This window comes from Betta splendens, chromosome 10 (assembly GCF_900634795.4).
Source record: "Betta splendens chromosome 10, fBetSpl5.4, whole genome shotgun sequence".
In the NCBI taxonomy this organism is placed as follows: domain Eukaryota; kingdom Metazoa; phylum Chordata; class Actinopteri; order Anabantiformes; family Osphronemidae; genus Betta; species Betta splendens.
The window spans coordinates 2,988,253-3,011,316 of record NC_040890.2 but is presented as its reverse complement, the minus strand read 5'-3'; the positions used below and the strand labels follow the sequence as shown (position 1 = coordinate 3,011,316).

At 37.6% G+C, this 23,064-nt stretch overlaps 2 protein-coding genes across 8 annotated transcripts in view; both read left to right on the top strand.

Annotated features, from left to right (window-relative positions):
• The window catches only part of abhd18 (abhydrolase domain containing 18), a 38,681-nt gene that overhangs the window by 4,424 nt on the left and 11,193 nt on the right, over nucleotides 1-23,064 (top strand). For all 7 annotated transcript variants that reach the window (XR_008695985.1, XR_008695983.1, XR_008695984.1 and 4 more), the window contains exons 2-10: nucleotides 1,323-1,431; nucleotides 1,681-1,765; nucleotides 1,854-1,954; nucleotides 2,236-2,311; nucleotides 2,409-2,495; nucleotides 9,987-10,012; nucleotides 10,148-10,286; nucleotides 10,487-10,576; nucleotides 22,521-22,622. Coding sequence is in view for 3 of the 7 variants with exons in the window: in XM_055512577.1 (XP_055368552.1) it covers nucleotides 1,340-1,431; nucleotides 1,681-1,765; nucleotides 1,854-1,954; nucleotides 2,236-2,311; nucleotides 2,409-2,495; nucleotides 9,987-10,012; nucleotides 10,148-10,286; nucleotides 10,487-10,576; nucleotides 22,521-22,622 (798 nt within the window). In the remaining 4 variants the exon portion in view is untranslated. The remainder of the gene's footprint in view (nucleotides 1-1,322; nucleotides 1,432-1,680; nucleotides 1,766-1,853; nucleotides 1,955-2,235; nucleotides 2,312-2,408; nucleotides 2,496-9,986; nucleotides 10,013-10,147; nucleotides 10,287-10,486; nucleotides 10,577-22,520; nucleotides 22,623-23,064) is intronic.
• LOC114864938 (uncharacterized) lies at nucleotides 10,583-19,211 on the top strand. The gene is made up of 3 exons (XM_029165953.3): nucleotides 10,583-16,376; nucleotides 16,538-16,618; nucleotides 16,933-19,211. Exons 1-3 carry the CDS (start codon nucleotides 15,801-15,803, stop codon nucleotides 18,658-18,660), a joined length of 2,385 nt encoding a protein of 794 aa, XP_029021786.1. The 5' UTR covers nucleotides 10,583-15,800; the 3' UTR covers nucleotides 18,661-19,211.

Sequence of the window (23,064 nt, the reverse complement as noted above, 5' to 3'; positions counted from 1 at the left end):
TGAAAATACAGGAAGACACAATATACCTACAATGTAACATGTAACAAACATATAAATCTAATTAATAAATAGTTTTAAGTTAAAGAGATAAAAGAATAGCTTAAAGCTATTACACCTGAAAGTAGCTGCAGAGGAAAAAGTTGGAGCTTTTAAGGAAACGTGTGTAGGTAATTGCATGAACTAGTTGAAAGCAAAATACTGCTATCTTTAGCTAAGGATTTGGATTGGTGCTTCAATTTTGAAAGTATATGGAATAAGGCAGTGTGGGCAATTGCTAAATTGGATAATAGACTCATTACCTACTCATAATAAACCAGTTGAAAGCGAACGATCAGGAGCGTCTTGTCTTTCACAGTCAGAGCGGTGTAAATGTCAGCTGTCGGTTGAAAGTGAATGCTGCGAACTAAATAAATGATTACGATTTCTCAGACCAAGCTTTCTGTCCGTGTGTTTAGTATTGGTGATATCTTGAGAGATTCTCCAGCAACACTGAGCATCTTTCTCCTAGTAGACTGGTGTTGTTCAGGGAGAAGCACCGTGATTCTGCACTGAAATCCAAGCCTGTCTAACAACTGTATTACTTATCAGGCTGATTAAAAGCATTGTTAAAGTAAACCTGCTCACCTAAAGCAAACGTGTTTATTGTGGTCTGATAAACGATCACACAGAGTCACTACGGCAGTGTTACTGGAACATACCCACCTTAAGTCCAGCTGCATGATAACCTAGCATGGCATTGCTAATAGCCTGTTGGCTAACATGCCACATTAACGTCTGATAGAAACACCAGTTTAACATTCGCGCAGCTGCATCACTTCAGCAAATCACAAGAGTAACATCACTTCACATCACATGAATATGAGCAATCATGTCTGTCTGATCATTAAATGTAATTAAAGTCATCGGTCAGTGGACTAGCTTGTTGCTGTGTACTGCTTGTGGAGCTTTCAGGATCTGCTGTGCCAAAGTCAAAGGACCACGACAACTTCCTTGTATATTATCCAATCAGGGTGTGGAGGCAAATTAAGGTCACATTATTTTTCTTGTAAATTTATCCTCGATTTGTGCATAATTTTAACGCCCCAAATTATAAGTGTAAGCATGGTATAGCCCCACTAAGTCTACAAGTGCAGATCGGTTTACGCACGCACAGATTAGTTTATGCACGCACAGATTGGATTTACAAACGCACAATTCTAATCTAGTTTTACACACACACACACACACACACACACACACACACACACACACACACACACACACACACACACACACACACACACACACACACACACAGAGTAGTAAATTGTGTGTGTGTGTAGCTTCTAGGTGCTGGTCCATGGGTGTGAGTCGATTGGATAAATTTTACAGAAGACTACTCCTTACCAAACTCTTCATTGGAGGATGGGGGACGCCGGAAGACCTGAAGAGGTACTGAACCAAATACTGTTATGATAGTATTAAGTATTGTATTGTGTTTACAGATCTGAATGTGCATAATGTTTTTTTAGGCAACATACTGATTCTCTTCAAAAGACACATTAATACACAGAGTAAACATGATGTTACAATGAATAACATCAAAGACATTGTAATGATCTGTGATACTGTTGTTGTGCAGTTAGTGATAAACCCAAAAGATCTGTACGAGTGTTAATCTTCCTTGTTTTTGTTTTTCAGAATCTTTGAGTTTCGAAAAATCATTGGAAATAGAGAACGTTGCAGGTCTCTGGTGCCTGAGAACTATCCAGTGTATATAAACAAGGTACTTAGTGTGTGTGTGGTCCACATTGCATATACATAATATTTGTTTTTGTGTTGTCACTGCTAATTGTTTTAGTTTGTGTGTTCAGACAGAGGACCACTCTGACTGTCAGATTCACAATGGCTTCTTCTTCTCTCCCCTGGAGCACCTGGTTCCTGGAATCTTACCGCCAGAGGCAGTCAAAGCCAGGTATGATTATTTTACCCTTGACACTAAGGTGTCACAGCAGATGAAGCGCTGTCTCTTTCTGGAGAAAAGGTTGCACTATTAACTAACAACAAAGTAATTTAAAAAAATGCTAGCTTGGTGAATCCAACAAAAATAAGATCAGTGTTGAGCATTGTTCATGTGAGATGGATGATAAAAACATATGTCTATCGTCGGCCTGTCAGGTTTCACACAATGAATGTAATGATGCGATTGCGTGCTGTGGTATCAAGCTGGGTCCTCACAGCATGTGTGTTTTTCAGGTTCCAGTTTATAGTTCCTAAGAGATGGAAAAAGAACAGATCAGTATGTATCCACTTGGCTGGGACTGGAGACCATGTGAGGCTCTTTTTTATCTGAATATACAGTCATTACCCAAAAAGCTGTTCTCGTGAATATTTTCTGATTTCGGATTAAAAATATTTTGTGTTTTCAGTTTTTCTGGCGTCGACGGACCCTAATGGCCAGACCCATGATTAAAGAGGCAGGAATGGCTTCGCTGCTCCTGGAGAATCCTTATTATATCCTTCTGTTGTTCTTTTGAACCCCAACCATCCGATTTGTGCTTATTTTGATATCTGTATTATTTATGTATGTAGGCACAGTTGAAAGCCACATCCTTGCTCTGACATGACCCTCATCCCAGCAGAAGCGGCACATTTACCAACATGTTCGCTGCCTGTAGGTTATGCACACATGAGTATGAGTTTTGAACTAAAGCAGGAAAAATCCACCCAAACAGTAACACATTTGCCTGTTTCCTGTCTGTAGTGTATGATTTGTGAACTCCTGTCGACATTGCCTTTTTATCATCAGAATTATTTTTCTGATCTATCAAAACCCTAACAGAATTCCACATTACAGCCTAGTTCCCTTTTGGTTGTACAGTGGGGAATATACAGATTTCATCCCCTGCTGATTCTGTAACAACTTACAAAGAGATTTTATTTATTTTTTTGTATTGTCAAGGATGGATACAGAATATGAACCAAGGAAACATGACACAGATGTTCTAAACTGACCTGCATTCTCTGGGGAAAGAACGATCATCAGCCAATCAGCCAAGAACTACATGGAAATGACCTCACGGCAGCTCATTTGTAATACAATAGACATCTATGAATAGGAAACCTTTAGTGCAGGGGTCACCAACCTGATGCAACCCACAAGGACTACGAGTCACTTGCAGGCCTCTTATGTAGAATAGCTTATAGCACCACTCAGTGGTGCACCACACTGGTGAGCTATAAGTGTATGTGTAAAAATACAGTCGTCACTTGTCCCCTCAGTCTGTGATTGATGACCAGTTTGTTGATCATCACATGACATGACATCTACAGTAGTAACACTGTGCTTCACATCTGGTAAAGGTTCGTGCAGATGCTGTATTGTTCTTGGATCAACTCAATTGAAGTCGCTGTAATATCTCTCCCTCGCCTCTGAGTTCTCATCTAACGACATCACATCTATAAACGTTTCCTGATAGAAAACATAATAATTATGTTTGGCGTAAAACTGAAAAATCAACCAGTCTGTGTTGGACATACACTCATTATTAAGGCATTAGGAAAATGCACAGTGAATGCTGCCATGATGAATGTATTCCTGGAAAATTGCTGAAAGTAGCTAAAAGACTTAAAACAGCTGAAAATAGCTAAACCATGTAAAGAACAGATGAATGTATTTTAAAGAGAATGAGTTGTTTAAACTGACCTCAATGTTTAAAGAAGAAGCTGAAGCAGTTCAATTTCAAATTGAGGAATGTTAAAAAAAGATTTGCTCAATTCGAAAGAATTGCTAAAAATACAAGAAGACACAGTATACGTAAATGAAAACCAAAACAGCTAAATCTTATAAATAAATAGTTTTAAGTTCAAAAGATAAAAGAATAGCTTAAAGTTATGGACAAAATTTAATACACCTGAAAGTAGCTGCAGAGGAAAAAGTTGGAACTTTGGAGGAAACGTGTGCAGGTAATTGCTAAACAGTAAAAGAGTCTTAACTAGTCATAATAAACCAGAAATACTGCTATTTCAAGTTCAAAAGATAAAAGAATAGCTTAAAGTTATGGACAAAATTTAATACACCCGAAAGTAGCTGCAGAGGAAAAAGTTGGAACTTTGGAGGAAACGTGTGCAGGTAATTGCTAAACAGTAAAAGAGTCTTAACTAGTCATAATAAACCAGAAATACTGCTATTTGTAGCTAAGGATTTGGATTGGTGCTTTTATTTTGAAAGTATTTAGAAGAAGCCAATGTGGGTAATTGCTCAATTGTATAATAGACTCATTAACTACTCACAATACCTCAGTTGAAAGCAGAAATATTGCTATATTTAGCTAAAGATTTAGATTGGTGCTCTTATTTTGAAAGGATATCGACGAAACATGCAGGTAATACTACTAAACTATAAAGTAGTCTCATTAAGTAGTCATATTTAACCAGTCAAAACCAAAATTTGAAACTTTTATTTTAAAAGTATTTGGAGGAAAATACAATTTTACAGTTAATAGCTTAACTGTGAAGTTTTCTCATTTAAGTAATCACTATTACACATTCAGAAGCAAAAATAGTGCTATTAAAGCTAAAGATTTGGATTGGTGCTTTTATTTTTGAAAGGATTCAAGGAAAGTGTCCGATTAATTACCAAAAATTCAAACAGTGTAATGAACTAATCAGCCTGTCAGTCAAAGCTGCAGCCGTGCCGTTGTCATGTTAGACAGACTTTATGAATGCCAATGGTTTAATAAGCAACCGGTATAAGTTTTATATTTTTAGAAAAAAAATTCAAATTTCAAAATGTCATACCTCTGCGTTTCTCTGAAATAGTCTCACAGCCAAATGCATTAGAGTGAGTGGCAGGATTTCTGGAACTCTGCGCTTTGAGGCAGCTACAGACAAAAGTATAGGTCTCAGGGGCTTCACCAGACATATCATAAGAAAGAAGTTGTAGCTGTAGTCATGAGTTAAAGAGAAGTTCTGTCAAAAAAAAAATAAAAATTCCTTCACACTCTAGCTGTGACATCACACACTCTAACTCATGCAATACACACTAATGGAAAAGTTGACCAAAAACCACACAATATTTAAACTGCTATAGATCAGAAAATATTAAAGATATTAAAAGGCTGAACGGAAGATTAATAGTTGAATATGATGAAGACTGTTTTAAAGTTTGAACGGTGTCTGTAGCTTAAAGTATGCTGAAGTAGTTAAAGCTTAAATGAGACTAAGCTGAAGAGTATTTGAAAATGTTTGTCCATTCATTTGAATGGGGAAATTTTCATGAATAAAGCTTAATAACTTGAAAATATGAAATATCTGAATATAAAAAATGGAAGCAGACTTCTACTTAAAAAGCAGAATATCTTGATGTTTTAATGGTTTCTGTAACTAAAAGTATGCGGGACCAGTTACAGTAGATCCAGAAAAAACGTATGGAATAATAATAATAACTCGATAAAGCATTTCCATAGAAAAATGCACAGTGAATGCTGCCATGCTGAATGTATTGCTGAAAATAGCTGAAACATTTAAACATCTGAAAGTAGCTTAAGCACATAAAGTATAGATGAATGTATCTGAACAGAACTGGGTGTTTAAACAGAGCTCAATATTTTCTGAGCTGAAGCAGCAGAATTTCAAAATAAGGAAAGTTCAAAGAGATCTGCTGAAATTCAAGAAACACTGAAATGAAGGGAGTATGTAAATTATTGCTGAATTTGATGAAATATAGCTGGATGTATCAAAATAGGTCAATAGAGTCCAAGAGCTGAACGAATAGTTGAATGTTGTGGAAACATTTAAAGCACAGAACCCTGTGGTACTCTATAGCTAATCCTTGTGCATGTGGAGAATTTCTCATTAACTGAACAAACTGGAATCTGTTCAACAAATATGATTGAAACCATCCCAATGCTGCTCCTTTAATTCCGATTCTATGTTCTAGTCTCTGTAATAGAATGTTATGAACAATTTTATCAAATGCAGCACTAAGATCTAACAGGACAAGGACAGAAGCTAGACCATTGTCTGAAGCTAAGAGAAGATCATTAGTGACTCTAACGAGCTGTTTCTGTGCTATGATGTTTTCTAAATCCTGACTGAAAATCTTCGTACAGGTTATTCCCACTCAGGTGGTCCCGATAGTTGTTTAGCCACACTTTCTTCAAGAATCTTAGAAATAAAGGGTAAATTTGAAATGGGCCTATAGTTGGCTAGTTCTCTAGCGTCCAGGGTCCATTTTTTTAATAAAGGTTTGACCACAGCCACCTTAAAAGCCTGTGGTACATAGCCTAAATGTAAAGATGTTGTGTTGATTTGATTTAACATGGAGGAGCTGATTAAAGGTAAAATTTCTTTGAGTAATCTGGTTGGGATTGGATCTAAAAGACAAGTGGACGACTTGGAAGAGTTAATTATTGAGGTTAACTCCATATGAGTTATGTGGAAGAAGCTGTCTAGGTAAGACAGAGGCTTTGGTAAATTTAAAGTTGATGAATCTAGACAGTGCTTTCTGTCATTTCGAAGAGGTTGCTGCTGAATGCCTTCTCTAATGGTGATAATTTTTTTAGTAAAGTAGTTCATAAAGTCATTGCTGCTGAGATTTAAGGGGATAGTAGCCTCAACACAGCTATGACTCTTTGTCAGCCTGGCTACAGTGCTGAAAAGAAACTTGGGGTGGTTTTTATTTTCCTCAATTAAGGAGGAATAACATATTTTTCTAGCAGCACAAAGTGCTTTTTTATATATTCTTAGACTGTCCTTCCATGCAATGCAGTTTACATTTATTTTGTTGAGACGCAGCTGCCTTTCTAGTTGTCTGGTCCTGTGCTTTAGGCTGCGGATGTCTGAGTTATACCATGGAGCCTACCTCCTTTGATTCACTGCCTTCTTCAGAGGAGGAGCCACTGTGTCTAACATTGTACGTAGAGAAGCTGCAGCATCACCTACAAGACAGTCAACCTGTTCTGCTTGATTTAGCTACAAGACACTGAGGCAAATGATGATGGAATCATCTGCTTGAATCTGGCAACAGCGTTGTTAGATAAACATCTGCTATAGTAACATTTCTTTCCAGCTACTTTAAGGTCAATTATGGTAAATTCAAAAGTTAATGAGAAATGGTCAGATAACAGAGGGTTTTGGGGAAGAACTATTGAATTATCAATTTCAACCCCATATGTCATGACAAGATTGAGGGTATGGTTAAAACGATGAGTTGGTTCATTTACCTGCTGAGTAAAACCAATAGAGTCTATTAAGGAGTTAAAAGGAGTGCTGAGACAGTTGCTGTCAACATCTACATGAATGCTAAAGTCTCCCACTACAATTACTTTATCTGTGCTAAGAACTAAGTCAGATAAGAATCCAGAGAATTCATTTAAGCCATGAAGCTACAGGATATAAAAGCTGAAAGAAGACGTAGCTGAAGAGCTTCCTCCAGATGGAAAGAAATGCTTAGCAATTTTAAGATATCTATTTTTTTCAAAAAAAGACTTGAATGTTGCAACAGTCAGAAAGGTGTAAACCTAAAACAAATGTGAATATTTTTATACCGAACCATGCATCAATAATTGCAGTGTTCACTCCTTCTCACACCAGTTCCTGCTAGGGTGCCAGAAATACTTACCATTAATACTGCAATACACGTATGGCTAAATATACTTACATAAGAAAGATCAGGTACTTTAAAAAAGTTGAATGTGTACACCTACTCTCATCAGGAATGGACAGTGTAGACACTGTGGACACTGAGCAGTAGAGAGTTTAAGCAGCAGAGTTTGACCCGTCAATCAAAGTCTTACTGAGCTCAATCACTATCTACTGCACCTGCGTCGTTGTCATGGAGACAGTGCTCCAAAGGCAGGAAACTCCACAGAGCAACTCAATCAGTTGTGCAGTTGCACTGAAGCTGATTTCCCCCCCTGCTTAATAGGCTTGTTATCGCAAAACCACAAGGGTGATCACAAAAACTTCACTTTATTAATCCCAAGGCTTCAATGAGCATTTAATATTAATTAAATGGATGAACCCCCCTGGCAGGTTAATCTCGTTATTGGGTAAAGTAACCGTTCTTGTGTTCAAAGTGTTATAGTTAAGTTTAGGATTTAAGTAATGTTATGTTATCATTAAGTAATGATCAATTTAGCCTTTTGTTCAGGTGTGTTTGTAATGTGTACTTGTCATTTTATGTGCGTGCGTGCGTGCGTGCGTGCGTGCGTGCGTGCGCAACCCTCAGGGCGCAGTGATATATTAGCTGTGTGAAAAATAAATGGTCAAAAAAAAAAGGCAGAGAATATTTTCAATCGGAGTGAATGGAAGTTTTTCTGGAACTGTGTTTGCTTTCAGGCAGATACAGACTAAAGTATAGTTTTGCTGACTTAGCCAGGCACATCATTGAACCTGTGACTCTAGGTTCGTTCAGAGTCAATGACTTTATCCACTCAGCCACTACTGCCATTGATCCACATGGCTCCATTACACATCCTAGTGGCAATGGTGAAAATCCTGTTTGTTTTAATACGGAGAAGAAAAAGCTTCATATTTCCAAAAGTATTTTAGATGGGAGTTGAACACAGGTCTCCCACTTGGGCCCCATATCCTGTGGCCCAATGGGTTAAGTCACAGACTTAACCCATTGGGCCACAGGATATCATAGCTGAAATAGGACATAGCTGAAAAGCTTTTTCCAGATGGAGAGATATACTTAGTCATTTTAACACAGCCTAGGGGGGGTATTCCTGTCTTGAACTGTTAAGGCTTATAGGTACAGTAAAGTAAGCATTCTTGTGTTTGTAGTGTTATGGTTAAAGTTAGGATTTAAGTAATGTTACAACTTTGGTGAAATTAATTTAGCCTTTTGTTCATGTGTGTTTGTAATGTGTTCTTGTTTTTTGTGTGCTGCACCCTGAGGGTGGAGAGTGTGCCTCTGAGTGACCCTCAGGGCTCGGTGATATATTAGATGTATGAAAAATTTATGGGATTTGCATTTTTCTGAGTGTGTCCTAAAACAGACAATCTCTTGTTGTCTCTAAAAGTACCGTTCTGATGTTTAGTTATTAGACAAAGACTTGAATGTCGCAACTTAAATGTGGAAGAATTCACTGTGACAATAATAAAGATTCAAATCTCAATATTCACATTCACGGTGATAAAGATTCAAATCTCAAAACAGTGCAGCATTCACTGTAATTATATCAGACCACAAGTGTATTTTCTATGACCAGTTACTTTTTACCCTGCTGAAAAAATGATTCTCTTAAAAACAGTCAAAAGCAAGGAGTTTTGCACTTTATTTGAGTTATATTCTCTTTAGATTTTTTTTCTTCAAGAGCTTCTGTATGTTTCTGTTCCCTGTTTCTTACCTTGTTAAATCATTATTGATAATTATTGTGAGAAATCATTAACATGATCATTTTTTTACATGAACATGATTAATCATTAATAATAACATAATTAAAGGTGGATATACGGTATCAAAAGTGTGTATCAAGCTGGTAGCCTTCGTATTAATCGGTACACAAGAGGTAGCTCTTAGGTTCAAAAAGGTTGGTGACCCCTGCTGTAGTGTATGCAAGGTTCTCCTGGATAGGGCTGTGTTATGAACCAACTTCCCTCAGCCAGGACACTGAAGATGAGTAATGGACAGCTCTCTTGTCAGACAGCTCTCTTGACTCGTCAAGGCAAGTAATGATCTTGAGTGGCCTATTAAGCTTCCATAAGTCATGTTTGCAACCAAATACTTAAAGTGATTTTTAATTTTAGAACAATTGTATCATGTGCTTTTCTGGATTCTTTTCATTCATATTGATTGATAATAACCCTACACATACAATATAGACCCTTAATTTCTTTGTAAGTAGAGAAGCTTACACAATCACCAGGAGATCTGGTCATTATTGTCCCCTCTGTACATGATAGGCTGGCTAAGACTTCAGCACTGCTCATGACTTATAACTTATATGTCTTCAGTATATCTGATGTCTTTTTCCTTGACTTGATCTTTTTCACATGGCTATCGTAAACCCAAAGACCAATTGTAAGTTAACTCTTCTTCTCCCAGTAGTGGCTTGAGGCACAAGTTTTAATATTTTTAAATGTTGTTGGACATGGTTTTAAAGCTCTTATTGTTGGGAATAATCTTGATGAGTAAACTTTTTTTATTTAATTTAAGGCGGTCCAGTCTAAAAAACGTGTCAGACTTATTTGTGATGGGAGGAGCTTTGATCCTGGAGTCTACAGTTCTTCTGCATTGGCTGGAGAGAGAAGGATACTGGCCATTGGGAATGACTGGCATCTCAATGGGAGGATATGTGAGTGTCTTATAAACCCAATAAATACTACTGGTATTGGGCTCAATACTGCTTTTGCTATGCTTCACACTGATTATCAGAACTACCTTAATTTAGAATTGGAACTAAATATGTTGCATTTATGATTGTTTACAAATAAATGAAAGTATAATAACACAGAACAGTACCCAGAGGTCATATTTCTTTCTTTTCTTGTCCAGATGTCATCTCTGGCAGTGACTAACTGGCCGAAGCCCATCCCATTAATCCCATGTTTGTCCTGGTCGACTGCCTCAAGTGTTTTTACCACGGTAACTCACTCACAACACTTGGCCCTGGACTTCTCCAGAGATAGACACCAGATAGGTAGACGTGAAGCATTATTGTGATCCTCTTTTTGCATTGTACAGTCGTAGCACTTCAATGTGTCAGCCTTTACGGCAATCTGTTTGCATTTTCAGCGCGGTATCACCAGGTTTTTAGCGCGTTGGAGCTGTGTTGCGTCTATTCGGCCTATAGATGGCGACCAGCCCCCACACTGGCCTTTATGACGCTGTCTTAGACCTATGTTATATAGGCCCATTTAGGATTACGTAACAACGCTCCGTGGTGTAATGGTTTGTTTATTGTTAACAGCCTTGATTTGTCAATTTTTTACTCAGGGTTCGAATCCCGGTGGGAGCAGAAGTTGTAATTACTGAACATTTTTATATTTTCGCATACATGATAGGCTGCCTGTATTATTTAGCAGAGCTACAGCCATGTTCTCAAGAGGTTCACCAGCCGCTTTCGGCAGTGAGTCATACACGGACGTTGTTCTGCCCGCTTTCATGTAAACACGGAACTCTTCACAGTTTTTTCAAACGTAGATTTTGTTAATTTCGTTATTCATTTACAACAACATGCAAATGCTAAAAATTATCTGAAAAGATGACAGTACACCCATCAAGTTTGGGTGAACAGAAAACGCTTGAAAGCGTTTCCGTTTTGTATTCCGTTTATTTTGTTAATATTCCTTTCACCTGTACCACATAAAGTCATTGCAGAGCTACAGCCACGTTCCTACAAAGTTAACCAGCTGTTTATTTCGTTATTACTCATTTCACCTGTACCACAAGTCATTGCAAAGCTACAGCCGTGTTGCTACAAAGTTAACCAGCTGTTTATTTCGTTATTACCTCTTTCATGTCCGTCTGGTGAATGAAAGTGGGCGTGGCCATCCACGTCCCAGAGCAGGGACACTGAGGGAAGGGGAAACACGCATCAACACGCAGGACAAAGATCTGCGTTTCTCTGCCTGCTACAGCCTCGGCTGCTTTGGGTTGTTAGTGTCCCTTTCACCTGTACCATATGAAATGTGTTCCTACACTGCAAAAACAGACCTACTATAAAGAAGCAAAATAATGTTAAATATAAAACAAATAATCTTGTATTAAGCAAAAAAATCTGCCAATGGGGTAAGAATTTTTTGCTTGACAAGAATTCTTAAAATAAGCACAAATTCCTTGACTCAAAGACTTAATTGGGCCTTAAAACTAGATATAAATTCTTAAATTTGAATTAAATTTTCTATAACAATCAATGAAAAACTATTCATTTTAAGATTAAATTACTCAAAATAAGAAATCATTGAAGTCAAATTTAAGAAATTACACCTTAATCTGTGATTATAAATGAGAATAAAAGTACTGAAAATAAGAATACATTTCTTCAAACTCCATAATGAAAATAAGTCACTTTGTCTTAAATTAAGACACAAAACCCTTCTCAAATTAAGCATTTTTTTATTAACTTTGCAACAGCAGTTATATCAATATCAATTGTTAAACAATTAACACATTTGCATATGCTGTTAAACAAAATTTCAAAGTAAAAAGTGTGAACATTTTCAACAAAGGAACAGACATTTCACACTTACATTTGACAGAGTTGGCAGTGTAGAAGAAACTCACTGGATGAAGGATTTCCACTCGCCAATAGCTTTTTTGTAGGATGGGGTTAAATCGTGTTCATGAATGGAATCCTGGAGAATTTCTGTTTGCACTACTGAGAGTAGTTTTGAAATACACTTTGGGTAAGTGAGGTGCAGGGCATAGTAATATGCCATGAGGTAGAGCAGGCCTTCTTTCAGTCTCTCAAGGTTGAAAGTGGTCACTGGCATGTTTCCAACGGCGATCATGCAGTTGCCATCCGAAACAAGCAGAACTGGCGATGTCAGTGCTCGTTGCTGCAGGTAAGTATCAGGATCCTCCGAAGTCTAGATGACCCAAATCAATATAGAGAATTAAAAAGCATCACAACTAACAGACATACTTTTACCTCAATGAGCACAATGGTGAAATCCTTGTAAAATAGTCACAATAACCCGTAAGTGGAAGAACATTTTATGTCATTGTTGAACACTGCAAATACTGAATGCACAGCTAGAAGTTAGTATTAACATTAACACTATGGACACTTCACTTTTGAAATTATATGGTAATCTCAAAGTAACTAAACCTGAAAGAATAGGTATGTGTACATAATTGGAACCTATGTAGATGCCGCATGTCTTTTTTATACGAGTTCACATTTTAAAGGTTTAAAGGATTTTTAAGGATTAAAGAATCAAATGTTGATAACTGGAAAAGTTCATATATACTATAATATTTGATCCTTAGTTATGTGCGGATTATATGTGATTCTTTTGCACTTAATATGTACTTGTAGTTTTAGGAATTATAGAAAAGGCAACAGCAGCCTTGAGAGAGAAGGGCAGATGTGTTTTGTCAAACCTGGGCCTCACTTTTACCTGAAGGACATGGAAAAGAGCCTCACTGCTTAAGCCCACCTTCTTAGGTGGCATGGTGCTAGATGGGAAGAGCAGCGGCAGGGCTCTGAACACAGCTGTGACATGCTCCACTGTTTTAATGGTAAATGCACAATACAAAATTGTACCATAAGTAAATTGTCATGTGACATTTTATTAAATAAACAAGACAATGTATTGTAACTTCACCTCCATTCAAGGTTTTAGGAGGCTTCATGGCTTTCTTCATCACCCCATAAAACTGGACCTTTGAATAGAATATTTCCCATCTGTTCTTCATCTCATAGATGTACTGGGAGTTTGTTGGTTGGATGACCCGCTGCAGCTCATCCAGCACCTGAAAAATAGATTCAGATACAGAAGTAAAAATGTCAGAAAAACATTGTCCACTAGCCCTTTTCAAGCATTCAGGTGACTTAATAAAAATACATATACAATATGTAAGTTATGTCATGCTAAAATGTGTACTTGGAAGGGAATGTGGACTGAATAGGACCATCATTGCTTACATGATCGAGTTCTCGGAAGCACGGGTAAGCCTCCAGAACCTTTGTTGGTCTGTCATGCTCCTTTAAAACATCAGAGACGATGAATCGTCTACGAGACTCAAATTCCAGGTTCAGCAAATGAGTTACTGCAGCTTTGTTTGGCTTTTTGGACTTGTACATTTCTTGAAGAGTCCTGTAGTGTCTTGCTTGGGTTTTCTGGCTGTCCACGCAGTCAGCTGAATCAGCAGAAGATAATAGAGGGACATTATGGTGGAAAATGAATATGAGATTTGCAAACTAACATGTTGTCAGCATAACCAAATTCTTAGGATTAAATTAAGCTTTAGACAGACAATGCTACTGGGTGTAGAATGTATGTCAAATGAATTAACACAGCCTAAATGATATTAAATACAACACATACCTGCTTCATCACTGCTATCCTGGTTCTGCACTGGGGTGCTAGTTCTATGTGACACTGGGATGCCCTTGGGACTAACGGGTGACCGTTCCAGAGTAATAGTGGATGCACTGGAATCTCCATCATACTCAGTGGATGAAACACTGACTTCCACATCTTGTCGGGGTTTCTTTGAAGGAGGACCTTTATACTTTCTTGGACTTTTGACATTTGATAGTCTCTTCATGAGCTTTTTAGGAACATGCTCCTATGAAACATACAGAGTAAGCATAAAAATAAACCCAAGCTTTATTTTGCTATAATTAGAGTTTTCAACAAATTCTAGCTTTATTTCAACATTGTTATTATTCCAGATGGGAGAAATAGAATTTATTGAAATATTAAATAACATCAAAACTACAAAAAGCAATAATGACAAATATCTACTAACCCATTCACTCTTTGATGACCTGTCTTTTATCATTGGATAGTACTCCACCAGCCGCTTTGCCATGATATTCACCTCATGTTTGGTGGGGTATCTGGGATCCTCTGTGGCTCTTGCGATAGAAATCATATTAGTCATAGTGTTTCTTATGAGTCGGCAGAAAAGCTCCTTGGATAAGGCCAAACCCTGCTCTTTACCCAGCCGTTTTTGCTCAAAGTAGGAGCGTCGCACCTGCTCAAGCTCACTGTCTGTGAAGAGTATGTACTCTGGGTTGGATACAGTCACAAATTTAGAGGTATTGGCCTCTTCGTTTGAACTGCTGTTGCCTTCAGTCGGGGCTGATTGCTGAATTTCCATATGAGTACTGGCCTGAAATACATTTACACAAACTTTATAATAACTGCCTACTCATTATGTATGCATTATTTTTTTTAATTACTTTTAAAACAATTTTTTTTAATATGTCTAGAGTTGTAAGAGATTAAAAGCAGAAATATGTAAAATAATGAAATACCATGTATAGAGACTTAACATTAACATTTCTGTGATAATGGAAAATCTGTTATACTGACAGGTGTTCTGTCATACTGTGAAAGACTGAACTGACCTTGTCATCTTTATTCACAACAAGCCAAATAGCTCTGCGCCTCATGAAATGTTCAACACCTGGAAACAGATCTCTGATGTCATCTCGGGAAAGTGATGGTAATAAGTCTTCTCCAATATTAGCAGCTGCAACATAGACAGGTTACAGTCAGTGCAAAGAAACTAAAGTTATCATTGATGACAATCATTCAATGACAATCGCTAAAATGCCATTATTATCTTTGGCTCCGGGAATCCACAACACATTAAGCTAGGTAAAGCTATAGGTTAGCTAGCTAGGCAAATAGAACATTAGCACGACATTAGTAATGCTTAGTTACATACCTCTGAGTGTGGCAATTGAAACCTCGTCCAGTTGATCCATAATGCCACTCAACTGACATCAAATAAATGACACTTTACATAGAAAAATGTGCAAAATTGCCAAAACTGCCAAAATGACCGCCAAAGCCTGCGCAGTTTTTTTTTCAAAATGAAACGGACTTCACGATGCGCGGGAAGGAGCATCAGAGTGTACCATCGTCATTGAGGGAGCAGGGGTGGCCGGTCATTTTAAATACGTTTATTTATTTAGCATTTGCAGTATATTTATCTAAAAAGGTTTTGTATTACTGTGTCATTAAAACTGAGTCACATAAATGTTAAAAAAATAAATCTCAAGTGGTTTATATCTTTATAAAACTTGCGAACTATGGTAATTACTACTTCACTACACTTCACGCAATCTTAAGTTCAGAGGTGAAGAGTTCAAAACTGTATTTTGCTAATGTAAGCTAAAAGCAGCATGAAAATGATTTGGCGCTGTGTTATTTGCTTCGTTTTTGTAGGTCTAACTCTCAAAGCGTTATTGAGTCATATAAATTCTGCGCATAGTCGGAGTCCAGATTTTCGCGTTGTTTGTGGAATCGATGGATGTTCCAAAGAGTATCGCGTCTACAACTCACTATGGTATCACATTCGAAGAAACCACCGTGAACACCTTGAATGTGGCGGTCACAGACAGAGGGGGACAACAGTGGCCTCAAATCGGGAGACCCCATCAGTGGTGAACAGAAACGTGTGGACGTATAAGCCAACGACGGTGGAAAACAGAGAGCATTACAAGGACGAGGCAGTGGTGGAAAACAGAGTGCAAGCTGAAGATGTAATGACTGAGAAAAACAGAGTGCAGCCCTGTTCTAACTCGGTGTCTCCACATTTTGGAGTATTTGACAATACTGCATCCTTATATTCTGGCTTTGATGGTGGCACCTGTACTCATCTAAGTCACCCCGCTTTGTCCCAGACTGATGAAAATTTAAATATTCTGGATGTTCCATGTTCTGCTGTACTTGACTCCTCTGCATCGTGTTGTGCAAAGGTAATTCTATTGTTTCTTTAAGTACTCAATGTCCTACTGTATCAAACCTCATGTCTCAGCATACAAAACAAATCTCAATTTAATTGTCATAATACACAGATTTATAACACTATATCTGTGTATCTGTCAGTGTGTTTTACACAATTAATTTTTTTTTAAAGGATAACACCAGGCATGACACTTTGTCCAGACAGGCTACTGCTATTATGCTGACCGCAAGAGAAAAACACCATCTTTCACAGGTGTTTCTTCATACAACATTATAACATGTATTCGATATTTGGCTTTGTTCTTTGTTACATGACAAGTCCAATCTTTATTTACAAACATACTTTACTTATTGGTCTCCCTTAAATATGACACAAATTATTTAGTAAATATAAATCCATGATTTTAATTTATGGTTCATGATTTATCAATGAGTTGAAAAAGCATTTTTGTGTTGATGTTGCTCCTAATAATCTTTATAAAGGGGACTCCTAAAGGCAGCATCGCACAATCATTTAAACATTGGACTGTTTGGAATTCATCTGCTTTCTCTTCCTTGCTTTTTCAGAGAGGTGTAAATGATGTATTGGCAGCAATGCAACAATACCAGGCTCTGTTGGTGACCAATCTGAGGAGTCAGATACAAACTGTATTCCAGCTACACCAAGGAAGTGAACTTCAAAAGGAAGTGATGGCAGTATTTGACCGGATTGAGGATCCTTTTACTTCTGTTGCGACAACATACAGGCAGGACAATGTCATTAAGGAGCATTTCAATTTTGTGGAGTCAGAGGAGGTTTGTGTTGGGTATGCTGCCTGCATTCATAAAAAAGGGGGGAAAAGGATCCTTTCTACAAAACCCAAATGTTTTCATTACATACCTTTGATCAAAAGTTTAGAGCAGTTATTGTTACATCCAAAAGTTTTGGAAATGTTAGATCAGCCACAGAAGTACACAGTAGGGTATTTGTATGACATTACAGATGGAGAGCTCATGAAATCACACCCTTTATTTTCAGCCCGGCCCTCTGCTTTACAGATAATTGTTTACTCTGATGAAATTGAAATTTGCAACCCACTAGGATCTCATGCTTCCAAAAATAAGTTGATAATGTTTTATTATACGTTGGGAAACATTAATCCAAAGTATAGATCAAAATTAGCTGCAATCCGTCTACTTGCAATTGCAAAAAAGAGTGAGCTGTCTGAATGTGGAATTGATGCAATTTTGGGCAGATTGTATGAGGACTTGGTAATGCTATATGATGGTGTTACAATTCAGACTGAGAAGGGAGAACGTGAAATATTTGGAGCATTAGTTTCAATATGTGGAGACACTTTAGCACAACATGAGCTTTGTGGATTTAAAGAGGGTGTTGGTTTTGCCTATAGTAAGTGTCGGCATTGTGAATGTTCATTTGAGGACATGCAAATGTATTTTGATGAGGACAACTTTGAGCTCAGGACACTAGAAAGACATGTTCGTCAGTGTAGTGACATTGAGAAGGCAAATACTGAGTATCTTAGAAACAGTCTAAAAACTACGTTTGGCATTAACCGAAGGAGCAAGCTGGTAGAATTTCCAGCATTTAACTTGATCCAGCAAACCCCCCAAGATATTATGCATATAATTCTTGAAGGCATTGCTCCATTAGAAATAAAGTGTGTGATAAAAGAGTTAATTAATTTAGGTCAGATAGACTTGGATGTCCTCAATACTGCCTTAACAGGATTTCCCTACTCACCACTTGATGTCCGAGACAAACCAAGCCCTATAACATCCAGCACATTAGCTTCAATTGATAATAAATTAAAGCAGTCCTCAGGCCAAATGATTGTTCTACTAAAAATATTGCCATTTCTTATTGACGCAGATAAAGATAACGAACACTACAAAATAATTACTGAACTCTTAGAAATTACTCAAATTTTGTTTGCTCCTGTCATTAGTATACAGACAATTAGCAAATTAAAAACACTTATTGAACAGCATTTAAAACATATGAAAAATATTTTCCCTGATAACAACATTACCCCAAAACAGCACTATCTGATTCATGCTCCATCACAGATAAAATTACTAGGACCAATGGTCCGTCACATGTGTATGCGATTTGAATCCAAACATTGTTTTTTCAAACAGTGGGCCTCAAAACTAAATTTTAGAAATGTTTGCAAGTCTTTAATAAAACACAATCAAATGTATGAATGCTGTCAGAATGCAGGTAAACACCCATTTTTTTTAATGAGTGTGTATTGGGACCAACATCAGAAATTAGCAACATGTCATATTTGAAAGAAAAAATGAGGGCCTTCCTTGGCAAGGATGATATAAACAATGCAGTGTCTGTTAGATGGATTACTCTAAATGGTAATAAATATATACGAGAGAAGACATTACTTGTGACTGCTGTTAATTCTATCAATTTACCTGAATTTGGACTTGTAAGCAATATCTATGTAATTAACTCATCATTCTATTGTTTGGAATTCCAGCAGCATAATACTATTTGTTATGATAGAAATTACATGGCATATATAATAGAGATTCCAAACATGGCACAAGCAACTGAATTTTTAAAGGCTGATAATCTGGTAGATTTCACTCCATATTACAGTTATACTCACAAGGATGTGATTTATGTTCCTACAAAATATTTTCTGGGAGATGTGCTTGGGCTACATGAAGCCTCAGCTGAAGAACTGTAAAAGGCACACTGAAATGAGTTATTTTTATTTTTTCTTTGTGATTGTTTATTTTTGATGAAACAGCCCATCAGAATAGAACATTGCTGTCATATGCTCTGTCAGGTTCAGATGGCAACAAATAAACACCATTTAACTGTTCTTGTTTCATGGCATTCTTAAATTGAGAAATTGTACTTTGTGGTCTTGCTCTTAAAATAAGGCAAATACTCTTGTTGCTCCATGGAGTTTCATTGTAAAACATTTTATATCTTGTTACTAGTACATGTTAGATCAAAATTAGCTGGAATATCTTACTAAGAAAAAGTTAGGCATACGTTCTTACAATGAGATAATTTTTCTAATGCAAAACATGCTTGGCCAGATAAATTTTCTTTCTGGACTTAAAATAAGACATATCTTCTTGATACAAGGATTTTTTTACTTTCTTGAAATTCCTTTTTTGCAGTGTACGAAGTTGATCAGCCGCTTTCAGAATCAGAATTGTTTATTCCCCAGGTTTGAACAGGGCAAACATTATTTTTTTTTTAATCACATACGGTTTGCACTGTAACGTCACCAAAAATTACGAAAAAACGACAGTACAGTTTTAATAAATTTGCAATAAAAATATAAACAGAAAACGCTTGAAAGCGTTTTCTGTTTCATATTCCGTTTATTTCGTTATTTTCCATTTCACCTGTACCACATAAAGTCATGAGCCATGTTCCTAAGAGGTTAACCAGCCGCTTTCAGCGGTGACACACGCATGCCCGCTTTCATGTAGACACAAAACTCATCAAAGTAAAAGAGAGCTCAGTGCAGCATTTGCAATTACAACAGGCTGAAAGAGGAGGCTGTGGCAGAGGAACACAGGTCTTTGTCCTGTATGTTGATGTGCCCAGCCCCCACAGTCAGCGCTTACCTTTGCTACGGGACTGATGGCCCCGCCCACTTTTATTTATCAGACACATATGAAAGTGGGAATAACGAAATAAACGGAATGTAAAGTAAAATGCTTTGAAGAGTTTTGTCTACATCAAAGCGGACAAATCACATGTGAACGTTTTAATTTTTTTGTAAATAAAAATAATGTTTGCCCTGTTCAAACCTGGGGAATAAAAACGATTCTGATTCTGAAAGCGGCTGATCAGGTTCGTAGGTACACATTTTATATGGTAGAGGTGAAAGGGAGACTAACCATCCAACGCAGCCGAGGCTGTAGCAGGCAGAGAAACGCAGATCTTTGTCCTGCGTGTTGATGCGCGTTTCCCCTTCCCCCAGTGTCCCTGCTCGGGGACGTGGATGGCCCCGCCCACTTTCATTCAACAGACGGACATGAAAGAGGGAATAATGAAATAAACAGCTGGTTAACTTTGTAGGAACATGGCTGTAGCTTTGCACGGACTTGTGGTACAGGTGAAAGGAGTAATAACGTAATAAACGGAATATAAAACGGAAACGCTTTCAAGCGTTTTCTGTTTATATTTTTTATTGCACATTTGTTAAAACTTGATGGGTGTCTCTCTTTTGAGTTTTGTCTTCGGCTAAATAAGTGTAAAACAGTCCTCATTACTCATGCAGAATCAATATATGCAGAACAAACAACTGGCTGCATTAATGAGTCGGAGATCTACTGAGTCCTGGCCTTCTGGCATACCACAGAGAGTTTATTACAATTTATTTATTTTTATTATATAATATCCTCTACAACTTAGCAGTGGTAGTCTGCCAGACTTGTGTGAAATACCATAAGAAGAGCATTTAAAAAAGTCAAGTGAAAGGTTTTGCCGTCTCACCGCCTACGTAGGTGATCACGCTGCCCGATCTCCCATGGAGCTTTTCTTTGTCTCGGAGCTAAAGTATTTTACACCTATTGACTGAGTGGAGACAATATGTTAATGTCTCTGTGCCAATACGTAGTAGGGGATGGGGTTTGAAGTTTGCTTTGCAACTGAATCAACATCAGACGCCGTAACTCGCGAGGAGCGAGTTCCAAATCCACTGTATTGCCTGTGTAATAAAACTTTGTTTTTCTTCAGATATTGTGGTAAATGTCATTACGGTAAAGTATAATAATGCAGCTTCCGTTTAAAGGGCACATTGACTATGTCTTAGTGTTTTAACTGTTTAATTGAGCACCTTTAAAGTGGTCAAAGTGGTTTATGCTGCAGAGCAGGACTTATTTTCGTTTTCATTCAGTAAAAAACGTTATCATTTATCGTGCGTAATAAGCACATGTAAAGCAGTCTGTCTGCTTCAGACGGTGAAGCCACTTCCCCGATTCTCTCGTTGCCTGCATTTGACAAGCATACATTTCCGGTTAAGCTCTACCTGGAGACAGCATCTGTCATTCGGGCTTTTTTATTCAGAGTCAGAGCAAACTATAGGTCATTGCGGTCGGAGTAAATTTTAAGCTATTGATTTACCTTAAAAGCTGCTATAACGAGAGAACGACTTAGTTTTTCATTCTCTGCTTTTTTCTCAAAACGAAAAATCAGCTTAAAATCCAACTCCGTGCCTTGTGTCGAAAAAACAACAACACTTGAATTTCGTTTGTCGCTCATATAAAGAGAGGACGAAACGAAACGAATCCAGTTTGTTTTGTATTTTTTCCTCATGATCAACAAACCAGAAGACGAGTACAGATATACATATAAAATACATTTTTAACACAGATTGATGAATAAATATAGATTCCTATTTTATGTTATTATACTTATATTATTCTATTGGATTGGCTGGAGGAGGGACTGTGTCTCTCGGCTGGCCTGGAAACTGTGTAAAAACATCAGCAGCTTCGGCAATTGACAACAAACAATAGCGCACTAGCGAGCAAAGACGCATAATAATCTATAATATTTAAAAATGAACTACTCTACATTTAATGATACAATACCATGACATCGTTTTTTGTGCTTAATGTGCGGACACAGATAGAAATGAACAGTCGGACCTCACATCTTTGCGCCACGAGACACGAGACAAGCACCCTGATTTTTTTCAGCTGGCTGCAGGATTAAAAATCCTTAGTTGGGCGCTGGCGACGCGCACGTACTGTGGTAAAAAAGGTGGTCGCTTTGAAGTGCTACGACTGTACCTACCAGTGCCTAAAACCAGCAACTAGCTTATGTCACATATGCTAAACTAAAAAGTTTACATTTGGACTCGGTTGTTAAGAAGATGGTCGCCAGATTATTACTAAATATCCTACCCCAATTTATTATATTCCATCGCAAAATTAAAACAAGGCTCAAAAAGGACACCTGTTCTTGATGAAAAAATGTTTTTTTGCTATATTGTACTCCGGCATCCCAGCTTACTGTTTATTGTACATTTACCTTTCTGACTAATAATACGCTTCTTATATTTACTGTGGCTTTAATTTGCTTATTTGTGAATCCATTTTTTTAATTGGTAGTCATTCAAACAATATTAAATAGAATTGATTGTCCTGTTTTGTGCATCCAGGGCGTGTTGAGTAAAGCAGTGAACTGGACAGAGCTGGAGAAGCAGTATGCCATTAACTCTGTTTATGAAGAGGAGATCATTAAGCTGCTGGAGTACTGTGGGGTAAGTACGCATAGGTACTGGGGTTATTGCATTTTGCAGCCTGAGTAGCAAATGCACTGCTCCGTAGCTGTAGCACCCCTGATAGTTTTGTGAGTGTGATTCAGTAGCAGACTGTCTTTGTCAGGCTGAAGACTTGCTTTTATACCTTAAATTCAAATAATTTAAAATTAGTGTTTTTCATTCTCCAAATCTGGGGTGTGAAACTGCTGTCCTCAAGGGCTGGTGTCCCTGCTGGTTTTCCAACTCTCCCCCTGCTGATTACCTTGAATAGGTGTGTCAGTTGCCTCATCCAGCTGCTGATTGACTTAACACAACTGGTCAAGGTAATGAACAGGCTCTGGGGAAGGGAGAGTTGGAAAACCAGCAAGGGACTAGTTTGACTGTACTGTTTTTTATACCTCTTTAAGAAACTGGTGCTACGTTTGGTCTCTTCATGTCTCTT